General features: G+C 42.1%; 1 protein-coding gene across 3 annotated transcripts in view; it reads left to right on the plus strand.

The window, feature by feature from the left end:
- The first annotated feature begins 2,580 nt into the window (after positions 1 to 2,580).
- The window catches only part of CD5 (CD5 molecule), a 95,063-nt gene continuing 72,419 nt past the window's right edge, over positions 2,581 to 25,224 (plus strand). For all 3 annotated transcript variants that reach the window (XM_030222242.1, XM_030222250.1, XM_030222260.1), the window contains exon 1: positions 2,581 to 2,808. In XM_030222242.1, the coding sequence (XP_030078102.1) occupies positions 2,763 to 2,808 (46 nt within the window). In that variant the 5' untranslated portion in view covers positions 2,581 to 2,762. The remainder of the gene's footprint in view (positions 2,809 to 25,224) is intronic.

The following is a 25,224-nucleotide window of genomic DNA, read 5'->3' on the forward strand; positions in this document are numbered from 1 at the left end:
GTGCCCAGGAAAAAAAGTAACAGCAGAGACCTGCTTTGTCTGCAGATAACTTTTCTAGGCAAAAGAATGCATGTCGTTTTCAAAGTGCAAAAAATATATGAGTTGCTGCCTCCCTTGTGTTAAGTCACCTCTGAAACCGCCTACTTTTTCTGCAAGGGAAAGTGTCGCATTGCTGATTCTTGCACGTATGCTTACCCAAGGAAAGCAATTTTCAGACAGCTCGGTTACCTGAGTAAGGGGTCCTTTTACTAAGGTGCGCCGAAAAGTGGCCTGTGGGACACATGTATTGGACACGCGCAGGTTCATTTTTCATGCGGCAAAATGAAAATTGCCATGCATCCATTTTGGGCCTGAGACCTATTGACTTAGCGGTAAGGTCTCACACATTAACCGGGAGGTAATCATCAGCGCGCGTACAATGCTGATTACCGCACGGTTAGTGCCGTGCTCTGGAAATTTTCTGGGGTGTGTAGTGGGTGCGCAAACAAAATGAAATTACTGCCCGGGCCACGCAGTAGCCGGGCGGAAGTTCCAAATTGGTGCATGTTGGGCATGTGTAGGTGCCTTCGCGGAATAGTAAAAGGGCCCCTGTATCGCGTTTGAAAATCACCCTTTATAACATGTCATTTTCAGGCAGTGAGGGATCTCCTGGTTGTTGTATGAAGAAAGACTAAGAAGGCTAGGGCTTTTCAGCTTGGAGAACAGACGGCTGAGGGGAGACATGATAGAGGTATATAAAATAATGAGTGGAGTGGAACAGGTGGATGTGAAGCGTCTGTTCACGCTTTCCAAAAATACTAAGACTAGGGGGCATGCGATGAAACTACAGTGTAGTAAATTTAAAACAAATCGGAGAAAATGTTTCTTCACCCAACGCATAATTAAACTCTAGAATTCGTTGCCGGAGAACGTGGTGAAGGCGGTTAGCTTAGCAGAGTTTAAAAAGGGGTTAGACGGTTTCCTAAAGGACAAGTTCATAAACCACTACTAAATGGACTTGGGAAAAATCCACAATTCCAGGAATAACATGTATAGAATGTTTGTACGTTTGGGAAGCTTGCCAGGTGCCCTTGGCCTGGATTGGCCGCTGTCGTGGACAGGATGCTGGGCTCGATGGACCCTTGGTCTTTTCCCAGTGTGGCATTACTTATGTACTTATATACATGACAGACCTCATAGATCTGCCAACCAGAAACACAAGAAAATCAGCACGATCATACCTAAACCTCCACTACCCAAGCAGCAAAGGACTCAAATACAAATCAACCTATGCATCCAGTTTTTCCTACCTAAGCGCACAACTATGGAACACACTACCAAAAGTAGTAAAAACCATGTTCGACCACCTAAACTTCAGGAAATTACTAAAAACAAACCTGTTCAGTAAGGCTTACCCCACCGACCCAACATAAAAACCTGGCTACCTGCGACATAACGAAACCAAAACAGCAATGGACATATCCTAACTTTTCCTCTTCCTCTCTAAGTTCACTCATGTATTTACCAGACATGAACCTTATTCTACCATAATACCACTTTGTATTTGTTCATACCGGAAATGGCAAACGCCGTTACGGTACTATGTAAGCCACATTGAGCCTGCAAACAGGTGGGAAAATGTGGGATACAAATGTAACAAATAAATAAAATAAATTATGTTTCAGAAACATATTCTTTGCTAAGTATTTGGGGGAATGTTCACTGGTACCTAAAATGTTGTTTTACAAGAATTCAAAAGTACTCTGAACATGAAACTCCTGGGGCCTGAATCTTGCAACATAAAACCAGGGGGTTTTTTTGAGGGAGTACTTGGGGGTACCGAGTACAGGCATCTTTTCCACTGTCTGCTAAACGTGACCCATGGTTCTCGTATTTTAATGAAAGAGCTCAGGTTCTACATACAAATTCTGCCTTGTCATAGATTCTATGACTGGTTGCAGGGGTCCTGGCTATTGTGGGGTGAGTCCTTCAATGATCACTCCATCCCTGAAGGGTGGCCTGGCATTTGAGTATCGGCACCTTTTTTGCTAGACAAAATGCACTGCACAAAACTATCACGTTCACAAGTTTGGCTGCATTGAATCACTTATGCTTTCTTCACCAAAATTTGGTGGCACTCTTATACCATAAGAGGCACCGCATATGTGGAAAGAGTTCCATTTTAGACAAGGTACTACAGACAGTCTTTCATATGGCCTTCTCTGTGGCACTGGCACCTGCTGACCATTGAGGGCTGAACCTCTTAGTATAGAAATATAATTTAGTCTGTGAGTTTATAACCTGTCTGCATTTTCTGTTTCATAAAAATAATATGAAATGATCTCATTTTTTCCACTTCCTCTCAAGGAAAGAAAGCAACACAGAGATAAAGTATTTCCTGATGCTTTTATGAGATGAGTCTTCTTGTAACACATCTGCCATGAACCAGTGTGGAGTCTATGAAAGGGTTAAGCATTCCTGCCATGCTTCTGTGAAACAGCAGGGACTCTGCAGAAGGACTAAGCATTCCTGCCCTGGAACCCATTAGACTCAGTCAGAGAACTGAATACTCTGTAGGTTTCTTCTTTACATGCCCTTGGCAGGCTGGGCATGTAAGCATCAAACTTTTGACGCAATGTATGACCACAGAGGAAGTCGCTTACCTCGGTTCTCCTGTCTTTCAATCCTGTTTCACACTAAAACTGTGACTTATGATTACTTTGCCTTTGGGGCACTAAATTGAGGAGCCCAGAAGCCCAGCAGAGGGAGGTTTAACCCTGAAGATGTGGACCAGGCTCCTTCCTTCTCTCCTCTCTCTGTGGACACTGAGTGAGTAACCCTGACCGCCAGAAAGCAATCTTCCCAACGTTTCACCTGCAGAGGTTCTAGACAGGAAAACCTCATAATTAGATTTAACTGTCAGTGGATTCTGTACATGCACTAGTCTCCTCGGGTTGCAAAATTCCAAGTTGCCAATATTTTCTTTGTAAATTTAAGATAAATTTACTCTCAAGGTGGTTGGAACACCTGTTGCTCGGTTTATACTCTCTGCTGTGCTTATCTTTTCTAAAGTCTGAGCTAAAGATTTGGGTCACAAGTGCAGCAAGCGAAAAAGGGCTTTCAGATCAGATATTCTCTATTTTTAAAAACCAAGCAGTCTGCCAGGCTGTATCGGGCATTGTATAATTTTATGACACCAACTTCTCAGCAGTGCTTGAGGACAATCCAACAGTTGGTGCAGACACTTTAAAATTATTTCTCTCACAGGCCTTTATGTGGAGGGATTATTGGGTTGAAACCTACATTCTGGGCACCCCTGTAGGCTGTGATACTTCATGAAGGACCAACCCAAATGGTGCTGAGGATACAAACTTTCCTGTTTCAGACATGACTGCAGGGGCCTAGGAGGTCTCATAGACTTTTAGATATGCAGGGCTATCAATCAATCAATCAATCAATCAATCAATCAATAAATAAATAAGAGAAGATACAAGTCTCTTTTCTTGATCCTTTGGAAGGTATCAGGACTTACAAAGGTTTCAGATATTTCAAGCATCAATATAGATACTAGAAGTCAGCACCCTGAAATCCTGAAAGAGATACTGTAACTGTGCAAAGCCAGTAACGTTATTTAAAACATGGATTGTTTTATTTGTTCATTTATTGTGTGTGTGTGTGTGATTGCTTTTATTATGCATCTCATTAAGGCTATAAGTAGTACAGAAAAACTAGTAGAAAAGCAGGATATAGGAACAGAGGACACGATATGCTTGGATTAAAGACCTGTATTCAAAGATGTGCCTATGCATTAAATATTTTCAAGCCTTGCAGAAAAACATGATTTGATATTTCTCTTGAAGATAACTTTTGCCCAAGGGTAGCAGATAGTTTGGCCACCTTGGTAGTGATCTCACCTGGGCCAGTAATATCCCCTGCTCTGCCTCAGTACAAGCGGCCTCCTAGGGTTTGATTCGGCATCTCCTGAGGTAATTAGTTCTCAGAAAGCATGTTTTTCCAGCGCATTCTCCACAAATATCTCCAAGAGCTCCCAATAAGGAAGTGGATTCTATCAGGACAGAGAGGTATGATATAGATGTTTAAATACTTGACAGTTATTAATATGCAAACACATCTTTTTCAGAGACGAGGAAGCGGTAGACTAGAGCACATGAATTGAGCTTACAGGAAAGTAGACTTAGGAGTAACACCAGGAGAGGGTAGTGGATGCCTGGAATACCCCCTAGTGAAGGTGGTAGGGAGAAAAACAGTGATGGAATTAAAAAATGTGTGGGATAAACATAGAGGATTCATATATAAAAAGAAGATGGAACCTCTTTTTATATACTGTGTTCAATTCTGGTTGCTGCATCTCAAAAAAGATATAGTGGAATTAGAAAAGGTACAGAGAAGGGTGACGAAAATGATAAAGGAGATGGGAAGATATCTCTATGAGGAAAGGCTGAAGTGGCTAGGGCTCTTCAGCTTGGAGAAAAGACGGCTGAGGGGAAATATGATAGAGGTCTATAAAATAATGTGTGGAGTGGAATGGGTAGATGTGAATGCTTTGTTTACTCTTTCCAAAAATACTAGGACTACGGGGCATGCGATGAAGCTACAAAGTAGTAAATTTAAAACAAATTAGAGAAAATGTTTCTTCACTCAACGTGTAATTAAACTCTGGAATTCGTTGCCAGAGAAGATAGTAAAAGCAATTAGCTTAGCAGGATTTAAAAAAAGGTTTGGATGGCTTCCTAAAGGAAAAGTCCATGGACCATTATTAAAATGGATGGTGAAAATCCACTGCTTATTTCTAGGGTTAGTAGCATAAAATGTATTGTACTTTTTGGGGGGATCTTGCCAGGTACATGTGACCCGGATTGGCCACTGATAGAAACAGGATGCTGGACTTGATGGACCTTCGGTCTGTCCCAGTATGGCAATACTTATGTAAAAAGTAAAACTTAATTGACTTTAGCACTCTAATCGGGACATTGATAGGCGTAACAAGCACAGAGCAGCATGTAAAACTCTGACTACCTTATTAGGCAAACTAGATGGCCCATATAAGCTTTTATCTGCCATCATTTACTATGTTACTATCACGTATATATCAAAAACAACAGTATAACTTGAGGCCCACGTGTCTCTTGGGCCCTCAGGGTGGGGATCTTCTCTAGCAGAGCTTCCCAAACTGTGGGTCAGGACCCAAAAGAGGGTACAAAACTCACATTTGAGGTCGTCGCCTGCATAGGCTGTCCATAGGTGCATCATTATACTACAATTTTATTTGGCCACGATCATGGGCTCATGGCAACCAAATAACTGATAAACACTGTTGTACAGTATAGAATCTATACCGCCGATTTGCTTTTTGTTTCCATAACAGCACAAAAATAAACAAAACTACAGTTTAAATATTCAAATGAGGCAAAGCTGGTGCTAGAGCTAAATTCTGTGACGTCCCATTACAAATATGGATTCTGTATGGGCCCATGCAGGGCCTTGCACACACATGAAAGTCCACAGAAAAATCTATATTCTATAGAGGCCAAAATTGTCAGAACTGTGTAACAGCATCCACCAAGAAAGCTGAAATTGATCCCAGCATGAATTTATGGGGAATACGCAATATTTAGCACACCTGTTGTACCATGTTCTTTGACGGATTCAGTCACCCCAATACATTCTTGCTTGCCATTAAAATGCTAGCCATGGGCTACTTGTGCCAGTCCTAGGAAAAAGCAGAAACCAGGAGGCGGTGATCTCTTTTATACAAAACCACAAAAATGTATTTTCTTATAACTTTTACCGTACATGAGGTTGAGGGCTTGAGAGAGATCTGAAGATTATTATTTTTATTAATTACATTTGTACCCCGCGCTTTCCCGCACATAGCAGGTTCAATGCGGCTTACATAGTAAATAGAATTACAAAGTCTTGAAGGAGAATGTTACAAGTTGTAGTAAACATAGTAGTAGTGGGGTTTTGAGGATATGTAAATTGAGCATGGAGAGATGGGACTCGGGAGGCTTTAAGAGCTGATCAACATTAATAGTTGGGAACCAATCTGAAAAATTGCAAATATAGGATATATCAGATTTCATAATCAATTTAAAACATTTGCAGAAGGAGGAATTGATATGGTTTCAAAGGGTTATCTATAGTAAAAGCTGGATAGTTCAAAATCTCATGCCAGAAGGCCAAAGCAAGCATTAGAGTTAAGGTTAGGTCAGGTCAAAGAGAGGTTCAATAAGCCTCCTTAATGATTTGACATTTTTACTGCACAGTTCTAGAAGTTGTCCTGTAGAAACCGTCTTAATCCAAGTAACATGAAGTTTATACTCATTTTCTTGTGAAACCCAACCATGAAATAGTCACCTATGCGTCTTTCCTGGTGGAGCAGACTTTACTTCATAGAATTGACCATAACTCCTGAGATAAATCACACATTTACCCACAAATTTGACGAAAGTCACCAAAAATTGCTTGCACAAATTTTTTAAATTATTTATTAATTTTCAAAATACTTACAAGATAACTCTTGTACAAGAAATAAAGTGAAATAAAGGATATATGGAAATATAAAATAAGGCAATATTACAGTCCAAAAAGCTAATACCAAATGCTTTTTAACACAATTTAGCCTACAAGATATGGGGGGGGGGGGGGGGGGGGCACAGAGAATGTAATAATTAGGGAACTAAATAGGAAAAATGTAAAAAGAAAATCCAACTGTAAGCAGGCATCACTTACTATCAGACACAGGATCTTCCAATGTATATTACAGAAGCTGAAGGTACAGAAGCTACTCCCTTGGAGGTAAATTTCTCAATATTCAGAAACGGTCTAAGCTATTAAGGGATAGGGAATGAGGCTTGATATACTGCTTTTCTGTGTGTGTGTTTTTTTTTCCAAATATACTCAAAGTGATTTACATAGTGTATACAGGTACTTATTTGTACCTGGGGAAATGGAGGGTTAAGTGACTTGCCCAGAGTCACAAGAAGCTGTAGTGGGAATTGAACTCAGATACCCCACAATCAAAGGCTGCTGCATTAACCACTAGGCTACTCCTCCATGCCCCTAAAGAAACATACTGTACACTTTTATATTTTACTAAGGGTCCCTTTGACTAAGCGGCAGTAAGCCCAACATGGGCTTACCGTTCGCTAAACAGGAAGTACCACCAGGCTACCGCAGCAGCCTGGCGGAACTTCCCACCCCTAGTGCACTGTCATATCTAGCACTACAAAAATATATTTATTTTTGTAGTGCCAGAGTGTGCCCAGTGGTAATCGGACAGTGCCGTGCACCTGCCCAGTTACCACTGGGTTGGCACAGGAGCCCTTACCGCCACCTCAATGGGTGGCAGTAAGGGCTCCCCCCCCCCCCGAAATGGCCGCATGGCAAGTGCTTTACTTGCGAAATGGCCGCATGGCAAGTACTTTACTTGCCATGTGGCCATTTCTTGTAGGAAAGAGAGACCTCCCTTTTACCCACTTGGTAAAAAGGGGCCTCGGCATGCATGAAAAACACGCGCCAATGCCAGCACAGGCCCCCTTTTGCCACAGCTTGGTAAAAGGGGCCCTAAATGCTTGCACAACTTTAATTGAATAATGAACCAATTATGCCAATAATTAGCTTTTTATGCAATTATTGGCACTAATTAAATTTAATTGGTATTTACACGTGTAAATTTAGGTGCGAGATCTGCACAGAAATTTTACATGCAGCTCAAAAAAGGGGGTGTGGAAATGGAACAGTCAGGGGCATTTTGGGGTGGAGTGTGGACGTGGATTTGAGTTACATGCGCAGTTGGGGCAAGTGTCTAAATTTAGGTGCTGGCATTCGCACCGCATTTTCATTGGTGCAAATGGACATGCCTAGGTTTAGACGCAACCCCTGCACTTAAGCAGTATTCTATAAACCATGCCTAACTTTAAGCACAGCTTATAGAATGGCACTTTTTTCAGCATCGATTATTTTATGCGCCCTACATAGAATTCACCCCTTAGGGGGGGAAGTTATGCTACCATTAACACAGGTTATTTTACCACAAGTCATGATATTTTAGCTCATCATCCCATTTTATGTGATGGGACCCTGTGCTAAAATACGTTATGTTATGCAATAATAGACTTATCACCTGCCAACTCCCTCAGTTTCAGATTCAAGGTAAGATACGGATAAAGAAGCTGATAATAATATGAGAAAATTACGAAAGAATTTAGAAACAGAATAACAATCTAACACAAAAAACTACAGTATCTAAGTAATCTAAAATTGATCATGTCATTAACAAAAAAAATCAAAACAAATAGCAAGAAGAGCACAAAAGAAAGAGAAAATAAAGCCTTGAATCTAACAAATCTAATCGTTGGAACAACTAGAAGCAGTTGATTACAACTCCTAGTGATCACAGTAGAGCGTGAAATATTGAATAGATGAGACAGTTACCTTAAAATGAATCCTGGCCTATACTGGCAACCAATGCAACCCCCCCCCCCCCCCCGATAAGGGAGTCACATGGTCACTGCAGGATTTACAAAAGATAAGTCTAGCACAACTTGTGGTCAAATAACTAATCTTAACGGTTGCCCATGTTGATAACTTCCTTCTAAGAAGTGATAACTCCAGTCATTAGTAACTGGGTTCCACTGCATAAAGTGGGACCTGTTCTCAAACAGCACACGTTAGCTGTAAAATAATCCATCTTAACAAATACACCCCTAAGTATGATCCGCATTTTTTCCTCATGATTTTATGTCGAGGTGGACCATCAGCTTCCTAGATTTTTTTTGATTATGGGAAAAGGAGGAATACATTCTAGATTTTTTGCTCTTTTATTTTAAGGCAAGAAAATTTCTTTTGGAAAACTATAGAGAATGACTTGCAAATACCTAAGCAATTCGATACAGAAAAGTGTCTGGCTGGTTTCTCCATTCTCCTTTTTGGATATTGGTTGAACTGACACTACCTAGAGCCTTTAAAGATACTTTCTTCAACAATCACACACTTAGGGACCTATGGATAATTTATGAATGGCCTCGTAAATGTGTTACGCTCAGAAAAACATCAAATATCATACGTAATTGTGGGGCCCTTTTTCTAAGACGCATAGGTGTCTATGCAGGTTCCAATATGCGTCAAATTAGAACTACCACCTGGCTACTGCGTGCCCCAGGCGGTAATTCTATTTTTGACGTGCGGCAGAAAATATTTTCTATTTTCTACCGCATGGCACTAACTGGGAGGTAATCAGCAGTGTATGCGCGCTGATGATTACCGCCCAGTTAATTTGTGAGACCTCACTGCCAAGTCAATAGGTGGCAGTGAGGTCTCAGGCCCAAAATGGATGCGCGTTTGTTTTAATTTTGTCGCACATCCATTTTCAGCCACAAAAAAGGCCTTTTTTGGCAGGCATGCTGAAAAATGGACCTGTGCGCGTCCAACACACGTGCCTACATCAGCGCAGGCCATTTTCAGCTTGCCTTTGTAAAAGGGCCCTTGTATTTGTAAAATTCAGTGCACACTATATGCATTTTCCCTGCATGTAATTTCGTGTTTATAAAACCATTGCCAAAAATGATGCCAAATTGCTAAGGAATTGAAGAATAACGCACTTCAGCTTATGTCTGATTTTGTCATAGCAAAAATGTGCATGGAGAATTGAACAAAGTGGTGATTTTTTTGTAATTTTTATGTATATTTTAGGAAGGTGTTATTAAGGGGCTCTTTTACTAAACAATGTTAAGGAAAAAGGCTTACCACAAAAGGCTATTTTTACAAAGCTGCGGTAGTGATTTCTGCGTGGCAAATGCAATGAAGCCCATAGAAATTGAATGGGCTTCTTTGCATTTGCCAAGCTGGGAATCACTACCGCAGCTTTGTGAAAAAAGCCCAAAATGTGTTAAAATGTTTTGCAGTAGTTTGCCTGTCAGTGTGCACTGACTCTCGTGTTTAGCTATTTAAAATTTTTTTTCCGTAGGGTGTGTCATGGGTGGAGTATGGGCATGGAAGTGTTAACCAGCTTGTGTGTTAGGATTACCGCACGCAAACTGATTAACGCAGAGTTAACATGGGAGCACTTACCGCCTTCTTGTGAACATTAGTGCAAGACTTGAAAAAAATAATTGAAAGATGCCTAAAATATTGCAGTGTTAGAAATTTGCATAGCATACAGGAAAGTCCCGCTTTGTAATGTGGCCTAGTAGAAGGACCTTTAAGTTCTTTTGTGATAAAGTGTGTGATTTCATGTAGACCTTATTACAAAAAAAAAAGTTCCTGCAAATCCATTTGTATAATATTTAACTGAGCCACTATGAAAAAAAAATTGTGACAGCTCATTCTGATGAAGAAATTTGCCATATTTATTGGCCTCCTGGTGCCCTGTAAAGCTGGACCATGGAAAGACACTAGTCAAAGCTCATTTTAGTTCAGACTTTCCTTTTTAGGGATGTCCAACCTTGGTACTGGCCAGGTCAGGTTTTCAGGATTTCCCCAATGAATATGCATGAGATTTGCATACAATGGAGGCAGTGAATGTAAATAGATCTCATGCATATTCATTGGGGAAATCCTGAAAACCCGACAGTATTGCAGCCCTCGAGGACCGAGGTTGGACAGATCAATAAAAATGATACTAATTGCCTATCCTGGCAGGTAATAAAATATGGGCTATAAAACATTTTTAGTGGAAGAAGGGACATTTTTATATTTCCCTGTATTAGCTGAGAAATAGAAGTTGCTTCCTTCCTGGTCTTTTGAATGAATCCAGCTGCGACCCCCGTTTCAGAAATAGCAATATTTTGTCTAATATGTTAAGCCTGATTTTGTACCAGTTTCTGGTGGTATTTCTTCTAGAATTTATGAAGTATTGGGAAATTTGGTGGCTTAGTTTTAAAAAACAATGGAATACGACTTAAAATGTGAGATGTTTAAAAGCCCCTTTAAAATTATTTTAGAGGTTATCTACATGTGTATTTCCGTCTGCTAGTTCAATGCAATCCATGTTATTCTGGCCCATAGGGTGGTAAGAACCTCCTTACAATTATTCAAAGCTGAGATTCTGAAATCACAGAAATGTTGTCTTGTAGTATGGGAAATACATCTCTTTCTTATGTGCTTTTTCATTTTAATTACAGTCAATTATTTTGGGAGGAAGTTTGGGAAGTAATCTGAAATACTTTAAATTTGGGGAATGAACTTATTTATAAATCAGTGTTATTCTAAAGTTTTGTGCCTTTTCATGATGTCCTTTTGTTTAATCAGGAAATATTCTCAGATTTTATGCTGTCATTAGCAAATAATTAAATAAAAGACACTTGATAACTGGAAAACAGCTCTTAATATGCTGAATGTCCACTTTTGGTGGAATCCATTGTTTATGGTACACGAGGGTGAATTCACAGCTGCTGAGAATCAGAAGGAAGAGGAGTAGCATGGTTAGAAATTTGAGGATCAGCTGATCTATGTCCTTTTACTAAGGTGCACTGAAAAATGGCCTGCGGTAGTGTAGACGAGTGTTTTGGGCGTGCACAGAACCATTTTTTAGTGCACCTGTAAAAAAATGCCTTTTTAAGATTTTTGCCAAAAATGGACGTGCGGCAAAATGAAAATTGCCGCGCATCCATTTTGGGTCTGAGGCCTTACCACCAGCCATTGACCTAGTGGTAAAGTCTCACGCGGTAACCAGGTGGTAATGACCTACGTGCGTCAAATGCCACTTGACACGCGTAGCTGACGTGCGCCAGAAAAGAAAAAATATTTTTCGGATGCGCATAAAATGAAATTACCGCAAGGGCCACATGCGCTGGGCACATGTAGGCGCTTACGCGGCTTAGTAAAATGGCCCCTTAGTTTGTTAGGAAGGTTTCTTTCCAGTAGTGATTTTCTGAAAAGGTCACACCAGATCCCTGACCCAGAACCTTCGTGAATGGTAGGTGGAGGCCACTGCAGAATTACTTTTTTTTTCTTTTTTTAACAAATTGACCACAGCTTCACGCGATCTCTTTCCTTTCCACATGTAGTATTAAACCTTTGTTCATCTTCTGTAATCTCTTGCTCTGTTTTTCATGTTTGTTTTTTGGATTGTTATCACTCTACTGTTGAACCTGTTCTGTAGAGAAACTTGGACACGAAAAAATAAGAGATAAACAGAAGTGGACCATTTTGTGGTCTGAATGGAAGATATGAGTTCATTTTTGTATGCAGCACAATTTTTACCTGAGCACCCTGCTCCCCACATGCCCTGCTTGCTGCTCCCTTCTTATCTCTGCACCTGCTGTTTTAATGCAATAAGCTAAAAAAATGCAGTGTAAATTCATTTCCTAAGCTAAATATACCTCTATGACACAGTTTAATTCAAAGGAAATGGATTGAAAGATAGAGGACTTCATCTTTTATGTGTAATTGCCCCCTCCTCTACCTCAGGATTGTTATTTGAGGAAAGGCAGTGACATTACATCCCCCATACAGGAGCACAACCCTATCTTACTAATAAAACCAAATCCCTTTTCCCACCTTAAATAGATGCACACTTTGCTAATTTTACACGCCTCAGACCACACGCTGTCACTCTTCCACATCCCCAATATGCACACTTGTTCCTTCCCACCCCATAAAACCCTCTCTTAATCTCTACTCACCTCTAAACTGTCTCTCTGGAAAGATTTGGAGAGTTATTTTATAACAATGTTTGGATAAATAAACAGAAAGACGCCTATTTTGGATATATTTTACTAAGGACCCTGTTTACAAAGGCACGCTAGTGTTTTAGCGCACAGATGCCCATAATATTCCTATTTATTTATTTATTTATTTGTTTGTTACATTTGTATCCCACATTTTCCCACCTATTTGCAGGCTCAATGTGGCTTACATAGCGCCGTGGGGCGAAAGCCTCCTCCGGTGAAGAAACAAATATAGAGTGATATTATTTTAAATGAAATAGATATGTACAGACACATTAGGGAAACATAGAGAGGGACTTAATATAAAGTTCATTAAGTTCATAACAAGTTTGGGTTTCTTTGAGTTGCTGGATTCAGATAATTAAGTTGGGTCATTAGGCTATGCCTTTTCGAACAGGTAAGTCTTTAGTGATTTCCGGAAGTTGAGGTGGTCGTACGTATTTTTCACGGTTTTTGGGAGTATATTCCAGAGTGGTGTACTTATATATGAGAAGCTGGATCCATGAACTGATTTGTATTTGAGTCCTTTGCAACTAGGGTGGCGGAGACTTAAATAAGAGCGTGATGATCTATGGGTATCTACAAGGTTAGCACACACTGATTTTTAGCATGCGCTAAAAACATTAGCGTGTTTTTGTATACAGGGCCCTAACACAAAGGGGGAATTTATCAACATGGGCCACTGTTAAGATGGGTGCATAAAATGGGGCTTGTGCTAAACTTAGCATGAGTTAGTGGTAAAATAACACTTGTTAACAGTAGTCCACATTGATAACTCTCCCCCCCCCCCCCCCCTTTAGTGTGAAGAGTTTCAGCCTCTGGTAACAAGAGCTGATATTGTGATGTCATAATGCCCCATTCCACCAATGCCTAAGAGCCAACCTCATCAGTGATGTCACAATAGCTTGATTGTGCTATACCGGGCTCACTTTTATTAGCTGTAGCAGTGATTTCAATTTCTAAAGACATTTCTGTAATTAAGAGGGGAAGTAATCAGTGTGGGCTACCAGTAAGACGTTATTTTACTGTTAACTCCCATTATTAGTAACTAGGTCTCATTGCATAAAATGGGACCTGTGTTAAAACAGCACAAGTTAGTGGTAAAATAACACTTTTTAACAGTAGCCTATATTGATAACTCCCCCCCCCCCCCCCCCCCTTAGTGTGAAGAGTTTCCGTATCTGGTAACCAGAGCTGATATTGTAATGTCATCAGGGCCGCAGAGAGATTAGGCTGGGCCCTGGGCAAGGCCGCCCGCGGGGCCCCGCTGCTGACGCCCCCTGAGGTCATTGTCGCCGCCACGGCCCCCCTCCACCCATCCCCCTCCGTCCACCACAGGGCCAGGCCCCCCTGAATTCAAATCATAGCACCTCACCTCGACCTCACTCCGTGTGAAAGAAGCGCAGCAGCGGCAGTCTGCAGGTCGCCTCCCTTCGGGCCTTCCCTCCCTGTGTCCCACCCTCGCGCAAGTTACGTCAGATGAGGGCAGGACACAGGGAGGGAAGGCTCGAAGGGAGGCAACCTGCAGACTGCCGCTGCTGCGCTTCTTTCACACGGAGTGAGGTCGAGGTGAGGTGCTATGATTTGAATTCAGGGGGGCCCAAGCCCGGTGGTGGATGGAGGGGGGCGGGTGGAGGGGACTACGGCGCCAGGCCCCCCTTGGAGGCCCTGGCCCTAGGAATTTTGTCCCCCCTGCCCCCTCCCCCTCAGCGGCCCTGAATGTCATAATGCCTCAATCCACCAATGCCTAAAAGCCAGCCTCATGTTACAATGGCTTGGGCTTGATTGTCCTGAACTGGGCTCACTTTTACTACATATAGAAGTGATATTGTTTTCTAGAGACATTTCTTTTTTTCTTTAATTAAGGGGTGAAGTTATCAATCTGGGTTACAATTAAGACATGCTATTTTACTGTTAACCCCTGTTATTAGTAATTAGGTATCAGCCAGATTGTGCCTAAATTGCTTAGGGGGGGTCATGCTGTAAAGATTGCCTAAAAAGTGCAAAGAAAATATGCGCTAAGCGTGAATTCTATATTGGCAAATGCCATTATAGCACACTAGTGTAAGTCTGCATTTATACTCCTAAATTTATTCATGAGCACTTACGGTAGCTCAAAGTCTGCTGTGAATGGTCGCACCTAACTGTAGGTAGTTTGGCATGGAAATGCTAGTATTCTATAACCTGTGCCCACAAGTGCTAGGCACACCCCCAACCCACCCATACCCCTTCAAGGTCCAAACCTCCCTTGCAGTAGTGTTCTTTGGATTTTGCACAAAGTGTACAGAATACCGACTTATGGAAATTATGTGCATCACTGCTAATTAGTGTCAATTAGCACCAATCAAGACCAATTCTAGCCAATAATTGGTTGTTAATGCCAATTAGCAGCTAAGCGATTAAATTATGCACACAACTGCCCTTATTCTCTAATTTACAGAAGTAACTTTGTGCGCTAAGCATACAATTGGGCATGCAAGTTTAAAGAATTAGGGGGTTAGAGGGGATTCTATATATGGCACCTAAAAATCCGCATGCAGTATATAGAATATGCTTAGTTGATATCCCAGTGCCTAGAACTACATGCATCCATTCATACCAATGAAAACATGGCGTGAATCCCAACGCATAGCTTTAGGCGCACTGGGCCATATTCTATAACTACATATGTAAATTTCAGAATGCCCTAAAATGCCCATTTCCCACCCATGACCTTGCCCCTTTTTGTCTGAACACATTAGAAGTTAGGCGCAGTGCGTTACAGAATATGTTTAGCAAGTTGTGTGCGTAAATTCTAGTTATTGTCAATTAGTGCTCATTATTGCTTGTTAAGTGTTGTTATCAACGCTAATTAGCTTGTTAAGCTTCTAAAGTTACGCATATTGTTATAGAATCTGCTTGGATTTTGGCATGGCTTTCTAGGCATGCTATATAGAATTTATTTATTTATTGCATTTGTACCCCACATTTTCTTACCTATTTGCAGGCTTAATGTGGCTTACATAGTACCGTCAAAGGCATTTGCCCAGTCGGTTGATAACAGATACAAGGTTGTATAGTGATCATATGAGTTATAAGTGGAGGATCGGAAGGGATGAAGATTGCGTGTTGTCCAGAATCTTGCGGTTAATGCAGAAATGTCAGGGGACATACATTAGGGCAGAGCATGGGTGTATTGCCAAGGGATGTGTGAACCAATAGAATGCTATCAGTTGTAAGCCACATTTTCTAGTTCCCCCATTAATGGCCATGCGCTAATTTCCCAATTAGTGCATGAGTCCTTACTGCCACCTATTTACTAGGCGGTACGGTCTCTTCCTCTAACCAAGCACTAATTGTTTACGTGCGGTGATGCAGCTGCACTAACCACCTGAACTTGAGCGAGGCTGAGCTCCTAATCACAGCTCACACAAAAGGTTCTGTTGGCTTTTATGTAACATACATGGTGGCACGTCATGTCGCAGTGAGTCAATAAACTGGACTGGTTACTAAATCTGAAAACACAAAAGATTAAGAGCAAGATCTTAAATCTGATCTGAGCTTCAATCGACAACCACTATAACTTGGTCAACGATGATCTGGCAGTGGTTATCTATTACTACCCATCACCATTCAAACCTCAACGTCCATATCCTCTGTGTGACCATTTTAGGTAAACCTATGTATAGCAGATTACAACAGTCAGTGATGCTAGAAAAAAATGAATGTGCAGCCTGCCAACATGTCATGAACAAGGCAGAACTGTCTTACTAGCCACAATTAATAATGTATACTAGGTATCAGTAACTGAATCTGGAGCTCAAAAGAAGCACACTCATCAATCTATGAAGCATAAATGCACAGGAGTCGAGCCTTTTTCAACTGAAAGGAAACTCTGGAATGAGGGGGCATACATGAAGGTGAAAGAGGACAGACTCAGAAGTAACCTGAAGAAATATTTCTTCACAGAAAGGGTGGTGAATGCATAGAACGATCTCCCGGTGGAGACAGAAATTGTATCTAAATAAAAGAAAGCTTGGGGCAAGTAATAAGATCTGTAAGGGAGTTAAAGGGATAATAGATGGCATGGGTGGGCAGACTGGATAGGTCACATTTTTCTATGTTTCCAAGTTATGTGTCTCTGTAGAAAAATCTACCATTTTTCCCTCACTCATAACGTGGCTGTTGATGAATTATTTATTATTGATGAATCACTTACTACTACTAGTCTTTTCCACTTAGTTTTAAAAACTTTGTACCATAGCATTAACAGACAGAATCTAGCAGGCACTGCAGGATCTAGTTTAGTCTTCCCACCTCTAGGACAACTCCTCATTTATAGTCAGTTATTGTAATTAGGGTAACAAGCAAAGAGTGCTCTTACAGAGTTTTAAATACATTTCATTACCATCTAAGAAGGAAACACTAAATAAATCATACAATATACTATCCACCTTATAATTGAAAGAGAAAAACGCCTAGATTTCGACCCAAATCGGGAGATAGACGTTTATCTCACAAAAACGAATAAATCGGTATAATGGAAAGGCGATTTTGGACGTTTTCAACTGCACTCCATCGCGGAAGCGTACAAAGTTGATGGGGGCGTGTCGGAGGCATGGCGAAGGTGGAACTGGGGCGTGGTTATCGGCCGAGGAGAGATGGGCGCCTTTCGCCGATAATGGAAAAAAAGTATGCGTTTGTAGCTAGAATTTAGGGCACTTTTCCTGGACCCTGTTTTTTCATGAATAAGGCCCCAAAACGTGCCCTAAATGACCAGATTACCCCCAGAGGGAATCGGGGATGACCTCCCCTGACTCCCCCAGTGGTCACTAACCCCCTCCCACCACAAAAAATGATGTTTCACAACTTTTTATTTTCACCCTCAAATGTCATACCCACCTCCCTGGCAGCAGTATGCAGGTCACTGGAGCAGTTGTTAGGGGGTGCAGTGGATTTCAGGCAGGTGGACCCTGGCCCATCCCCCCCTACCTGTTACAATTGTGCTGCTTAATGCTTATTAGTCGTCCAACCCCCCAAACCCACTGTACCCACATGTAGGTGCCCCTCTTCACCCCTTAGGGCTATAATAATGGTGTAGACTTGTGGGCAGTGGGTTTTGAGGGGGATTTGGGGGGCTCAACACACAAGAGAAGGGTGCTATGCACCTGGGAGCTCTTTTACCTTTTTTTTTGTTTTTGTAAAAGTGCCCCCAAGGGTGCCCGGTTGGTGTCCTGGCATGTGAGGGGGACCAGTGCACTACGAATCCTGGCCCCTCCCAAGAACAAATGCCTTGGATTTATTCGTTTTTGAGCTGGGCACTTTCATTTTCCATTATCACTGAAAAACAAAAACGCCCAGCTCACAAATTGTCGAATAAAACATGGACGTCTATTTTTTTCGAAAATACGGTTCGGTCTGCCCCTTCATGGACTCGTTCTCGGAGATAAATGCCCATGGAGATAGACGTTTTCATTCAATTATGCCCCTCCACATAAACTAAAAGACATTTTTATATTAGGCTAATATCCTTAATACTGTAGCAAGTTTTAAATTATTGAAAAACTCAAAAACACTAAGATGGAGTCAGCAGTCCAGCAGCGAGAGGGGTGCTATCCAGTCTTTTGCATTGAGTGTCACATGTATGATTATCTCCCAGTTGGTGAGATGTCATATGTGTGTGCCCGATGCAAAGAGCTCCTAGCTCTCAGAGAATGTGTCCATTCTCTTGAGGCTAGAGTAGCAGACTTGGTAGAGCTCAGGGAGACAGAGAGGTACATAGAGGAGACTTACAGGGATGTTGTAGAGACGTTCCACCTCCAGTCTGGCAGCCCCTGTGCTACCTTGGAGGAGGGAGGTCTCCTAGAAGGAGAGCATCACCCTGGTGAAGTAGGAAGTACTCCTGTAGCCAGGACCTGCCCACCAGGGGATGTACTATCATCTTGCACTGAGGATATGTCTCCAAGTGCTGCCTGGGAGGGAAAGGTTAGGACAGCTGTTGTACTTGGCGATTTGATCATTAGGCATATAGATAGCTGGGTGGCTGGTGGACGTGAGGCTCGCCTGGTGACTTGCCTGCCTGGTGCGAATGTGGCGGACCTCACGCGTCACCTAGATAGGATTTTAGATAGTGCTGGGGAACAGCTAGCTGTCTTGGTACATATGGGTACCAATGACATAGGAAAATGTGGGAGAGAGGTTCTGGAAGCCAGATTTAGGCTCTTAGGTAGAAAGCTCAAATCTAGAACCTCTAAGGTAGCATTTTCTGAAATGCTACCCGTTCCACGCGCAGGGCCCAAGAGACAGGCAGAGCTCCGGAGTCTCCATACGTGGATGAGACGATGGTGCAGGGAGGAGGGTTTTAGATTTGTTAGGAACTGGGCAACATTCTGGGGAAGGGGGAGCCTATTCCAAAAGGATGGACTCCACCTTAACCAGGGTGGGACCAGGCTGCTGGCATCGGCATTTAAAAAGGAGATAGAGCAGCTTTTAAACTAGAAATGGGGGGAAGGCCGACAGCCGCTCAAAAGCGCATGGTTTGGGATAAGGTATCTTTCAAAGATATCACCAAAACAGGGAAGATAGGGTATCCTGATAGTGAGGTTGCAAAAGAGACCGTAGTAGATCAGGTGTCTTTAAATAAAAATAAAAAGCAGACAAAAGATTGCAAATTAATACTAAGTACTGAGTGTGATGTAAACTAGATAGAACTGAAAAATGAGCTTGCGAAGCTATTGTTAGTAATATGTAATTTATCCTTAAAATCGAGCGTGGTACCGGAAGATTGGAGGGTGGCCAATGTAACGCTGATTTTTTAAAAAGGTTCCAGAGGAGATCCAGGAAATTATAGACTGGTGAGTCTGACGTCGGTGCTAGGCAAAATGGTAGAGACTATATTATAAAGAACAAAATTACAGAGCATATTCAAAAGCATGGATTAATGAGACGTGGAGGGGCATAATCGAACAGGGCGCCCAAGTTGTCATGAGGGCGTCCTTGCAGCACGGCCCCATAAAGGGGCGGGGCAACTCGTATTATCAAAACAAGATGGGTGTCCATCTTTCGTTTCGATAATACGGTCAGGGACGCCCAAATCATGAAATTTAGGTCGACCTTAGAGATGGTCGTCCTTAGGTCATTTTTGAGATGGTTGACCCCGGTTTTCGGCGATAATGGAAACAGGACGCCCATCTCAAAAACGACCAAATCCAAGCTACTGTATTTGGTTGTGGGAAGAGACAGCATTCGTAGTGTAGTGTGTTTTTTCTAGCAAAAAAGGTGCCAGTACTCAAATGCTAGGCCACCCTTCAGAAGTGGGGTGATCACTGAGGGACCCACCCCATAATAGCCAGGCCCCCTGCAACCAATCACAGAATCTATGACAAGACAGAATTGGTGTGTAGAGACTGAGCTCTTTCATTAAAACTTAGTGTCTATGGGTCAATTTTAGCATACAATGGAAAAGGTGCTGGTACTCAGTACCCCCAAGTACCCCCTCAAAAAAGCCCTGGTATTGGTCCCCCTGACATGCCAGGACACCAACCGGGCACCCTAGGGGGCACTGCAGTGGACTTCACAAATTGCTCCCAGGTGCATAGCTGCCTTACCTTCGGTGCTGAGCCGCCCAAACCTCCCCCCAAACCCCACAACTTTACACCACTACCATAGCCCTAAGGGGTGAAGGGGGGCACCTACATGTGGGTGCAGTGGGTTTGGGGGGGGGGGGGGTTTGGAGGGCTCAACATTTACCACCACAAGTGTAACAGGTAGGGGGGGGATGGAACTGGGTCCACCTGTCTGAAGTGCACTGCACCCACTATAAACTGCTCCAGGGACCTGCATACTGCTGTGATGGAGCAGGGTATGACATTTGAGGCTGGCATAGCGGGTGGGAGGGAGTTGGTGACCACTGGGGGAGTAAGGGGAGGTCATCCCCAATTCCCTCCGGTGGTCATCTGGTCAGTTTGGGCACCTTTTCGAGGCTTGGTCGTGAAAAAAAATGGAACAAGTAAAGTCAGCCAAATGCTCATCAGGGACGCCTTTCTTTTTCCATTATCGGCCAAGGACGCCCATCTCTAAATCACGCCCCAGACCCGCCTTCGGTATGGTGCCGATACGCCCCCGTGAATTTTGGTCGTCCCTGCGACGGAAAGCAGTTGAGGACGCCCAAAATCGACTTTCCATTATGCCGATTTGGGCAACCCTGAGAGAAGGATGCCCATCTCCCGATTTGTGTCGGAAGATGGGCGTCCTTCTCTTTCAAAAATACACCTGCAAGTCAACATGGATTTAGTGAAGGGAAATCTTGCCTCACCAATCTACTACATTTCTTTGAAGGGGTGAACAAACATGTGGATAAAGGTGAGCCGGTTGATATTGTGTATCTGGATTTTCAGAAGGCGTTTGACAAAGTACCTCATGAAAGACTCCAGAGGAAATTGGAGAGTCATGGGATAGGAGGTAGTGTTCTATTGTGGATTAAAAACTGGTTAAAAGACAGAAAACAGAGAGTAGGGTTAAATGGTCAGTATTCTCAATGGAGAAGGGTAGTTAGTGGGGTTCCCCAGGGGTCTGTGCTGGGACCGCTGCTTTTTAACATAATTATAAATGACCTAGAGATGGGAGTAACTACCGTAGTGAGGTAATTAAATTTGCTGATGACACAAAGCTATTCAAAGTCATTAAATTGCGGGAGGATTGTGAAAAATTACAAGAGGACCTTACGATACTGGGAGACTGGGCGTCTAAATGGCAGATGATGTTTAATGTGAGCAAGTACAAAGTGATGCATGTGGGAAAGAGGAACCCGAATTATAGCTACGTCATGCAAGGTTTCACGTTAGGAGTCACAGACCAAGAAAGGGATCTAAGTGTCATCGTTGATGATACGTTGAAACCTTCTGCTCAGTGTGCTGGTTTTGGCTAAGAAAGCAAATAGAATGTTAGGTATTATTAGGAAAGGAATGGAAAACAAAAATGAGATGTTATAATGCCTTTGTATCGCTCCATGGTGCGACCGTACTTCGAATATTGTGTTCAATTATGGTCGACGCATCTCAAAAAAAGATGTAGTGGAATTAGAAAAGGTGCACAGAAGGGCGACGAAAATGATAAAGGGGATGGGACGGCTTCCCTATGAGGAAAGGCTAAAGCGGCTAGGGCTCTTCAGTTTGGAGAAAAGGCGGCTGAGGGGAGATATGATAGAGGTCTATAAAATGATGAGTGGAGTTGAACAGGTAGATGTGAAGCGTCTGTTTACGCTTTCCAAAAATACTAGGACTAGGGGGCATGTGATGAAACTACAATGTAGTAAATTTAAAACGAATCGGAGAAACTTTTTCTTCACTCAACGTGTAATTAAACTCTGGAATTCGTTGCCAGAGAATGTGGTAAAGGCAGTTAGCTTACATTTTTGGGATCTTACCGGGTATTTGTGACCTGGATTGGCCACTTTTGGAAACAGGATGCTGGGCTCGATGGACCTTTGGTCTTTCCCAGTATGGCAATACTTATGTACTTATATGTACTTATGAGTTTAAAAAAGGTTTGTCCGGCTTCCTAAAGGAAAAGTCCATAGACCATTATTAAATGGACTTGGGGAAAATCCACTATTTCTGGGATAAGCAGTATAAAATGTTTTGTACTTTTATGGGATCTTGGCAGGTATATGTGACCTGGATTAGCCACTGTTGGAAACAGGATGCTGGGCTTGATGGACCTTTGGTCTTTCCCAGTATGGCAATACTTATATACTACTTATCATTTCTATAGTGCTACTAGACGTACGCAGCGCTGTACACTTGAATATGAAGAGACAGTCCCTGCTTGACAGAGCTTACAATCTAATTAGGACAGACAATTAGGACCCCCTGTATTGGGGGTACCTGATATTTAGGTACTCACACTTACACTAGCCATTGACCTGGGGTAAGTGTAACTTATAGTATTCTGTAAGTTCTATGCATTAGTGGGAATTCTGCCTATGTCCCCGTTTCAGCCTCCTTGCAATTACGTCTTATGTAAATTGAGTATTTGTAGAAGGCATCCTGCGAGCAGTTACATAGCTGTGTGTGCACACACATATGTAAGTGCTAGCATTCTATACATTTGTGCACACAATGGGAGCATAAATGCAAACCCACACACTTCTATATCCCCACGTATATCCACACTCGCACAATCATCTCCACTCATCTACAACAACCTCTTAAATGCCTCCATTCACCTGCTACCCACCTACCCACAATCTGAATTTTCCCAAACATACCTCCACAACAAACACACCCAGACTGTCTACATACATACATACACTAATTCTAAAAACACATACTGAAACCATTCTAAAAGCCATTTCTCTTGATGCTTTCCCTACTTGTTAAAAAAAAATTTTTTTGGCTTGGAATTTTTCTCCTGCTCCTTTGAGCTTTCCGTTCAGTCCATATCAGGGTTGGGATCTAGCAACATGTACAAGAAATAGATATTTCTCCTAGCCCCCCTCCCCCCAACCCATACACACTTAGCTCAGCCATTGAAGTAACAGTACTTGGCCAGAGTAAGATGCATATGCACCCTGGGCCAAATTCTAAACATGGTGCCTTAAAAATCAGTGCAGAAAAACCATGTGCTTAGTGTAATTCTATACACCTAAAGATAGGCATAGTTTGCATAATACTAGTGGAACCATGCCCGTTTCCTCAACAATGAAAAGGGCCCTAGGAAAGCTGTCCTGTAAGATTTTTCTCTCCCCATGTCCAGCGATTCTTCCCTCCCCTCCTCTTCCCTGCCCTCCCTGAACATTCGCTGGCTGGCTGGCGCTGGCTTCCGTTCCATTCGTAACATCCCTCCTGATGTCAGCTCGCCTCCAGCATTCCCTTCCCTCTCATTGTTCCGCCCTCTGACGTCATTAGATTTTGACAAGAGGGCGGGGCAATGAGTGGGAACCCAGGCATCCAGACGTAGAAGGTTGGAGGTGCAAATTATTATATAGGATGCTTATACGCCATCCTTGCGACTAAAATTTAGGTGCAGCCATTTAGGCCACCTAAAACCAGGCCTAAATACCTGTGCCTAATTAGGCGCAGATTGGGTGTATTCTATAATAGTGCGCATAGATTTTGAAATGTCCACAACCCACCAATTCCATGCCCATGGCCACACCCCCTTTCAACTGCATGCATTAGAATGTATGTGCACTACAATGTAGAATATGCCTAGAAAGTTGTGAGTGTACATTCTAATTAAAGCCAATTAGTGCCATTAATTGGTTGTTAAGTACCAATTATCAGTGCTTGTTAATAAATTAAGTTGTGCATGCAATTTGGCCATATTAGTGCATACAACTTAAGGTGCCATATATAGAATTTGAGGGCCTGTGTCCAGCTAAGAAGTGTTGCCATTGAATGATGAGTGAAACCCCATCACTCCTGGGGCTGAGAACATCCCTTCCACAGCATCCCCAGCATGGACGGACCCAGGGAACAGAGACAATCTGGGAATCAAAGCCACGCCCTTTGCACTGAGCCACTAGGCCAGCCCCTGCTGTTCTTGATTTCTACTGTATTACAAAAATGGTAATGAAATGTATAAAATTGCATAATATTATGAATTCTTATAAGTTGGAAGACCTGACAGGTTAGCATAGCAATGTGTAGAATGAAACATTGGTTACTGAGGTAGGAGGAGACCCGAACTATGCTAGACTGGTCCATGTGGGCCACAGGGAGCAGGCGTCATGTGAGCAGGCTCAAGCTGCCTGCATGCAATAGCAGCAGTAGCTGTGGAGAACAGAGGCAGGGGTACACCATGCTGTGGAGCAGGTCTCCCGACGCCTATCTCTTGAGCAGCAACAAAAGTCAGGCAGGAGGGCTGCTGCTTGCACGTGACTGAATGTGGCTCTGCAGGGTAACTGGAGCCTATGAAGACTAGGCCCACCTGTAGCATTGCCCCTTAGTATTCAAGGACACTGTAAAAGTGTGTGGTATATATAGAGTGGCATTTTAAAAAGGACATAAAAATTAGAATTAGGATGTCTTTAGTCCACTAGTATTGTAGAGCAGGATCTGCTAACATAGAACCTGTTCTAAAAAGTATGGAGAAATGGACATTTAAACACAATGAGAAAAAAGTGGGAGGATGACCAAGGATTCCAAAGGCTGAGATGTATAATAATGAAAGAATTTTATTAAGGTATAAGGACTCGACATAATGTTGTGTTTCGGCTGTTAGACCTGCATCAGGATTCTATAATCGAATTTAAAAACACAAATTGAAAAACAATATATACATATATATATATATATATATATATATATATATATATATATATATATACACTGAAATATTAAAAACATTTTAAAAATGTGTTAAAATTTTTTTAATTAGACTACACTTATATGTTTTAAATATAAATAACAAAATAAATAAACATTATAAAATCCAATAAAAACATTTAAAAATGAATTTGCACAAATGGCTAAATTTGGAATTAAGGTATTGCAATACATACAACATGAAATAAAGCGACATCGCATATATTTGAAATGATGTTCAAAGATAAAGAAATTGGTGTGCATAT

Source organism: Microcaecilia unicolor, chromosome 1, assembly GCF_901765095.1.
Source record: "Microcaecilia unicolor chromosome 1, aMicUni1.1, whole genome shotgun sequence".
Classification (NCBI taxonomy): Eukaryota; Metazoa; Chordata; class Amphibia; order Gymnophiona; family Siphonopidae; genus Microcaecilia; species Microcaecilia unicolor.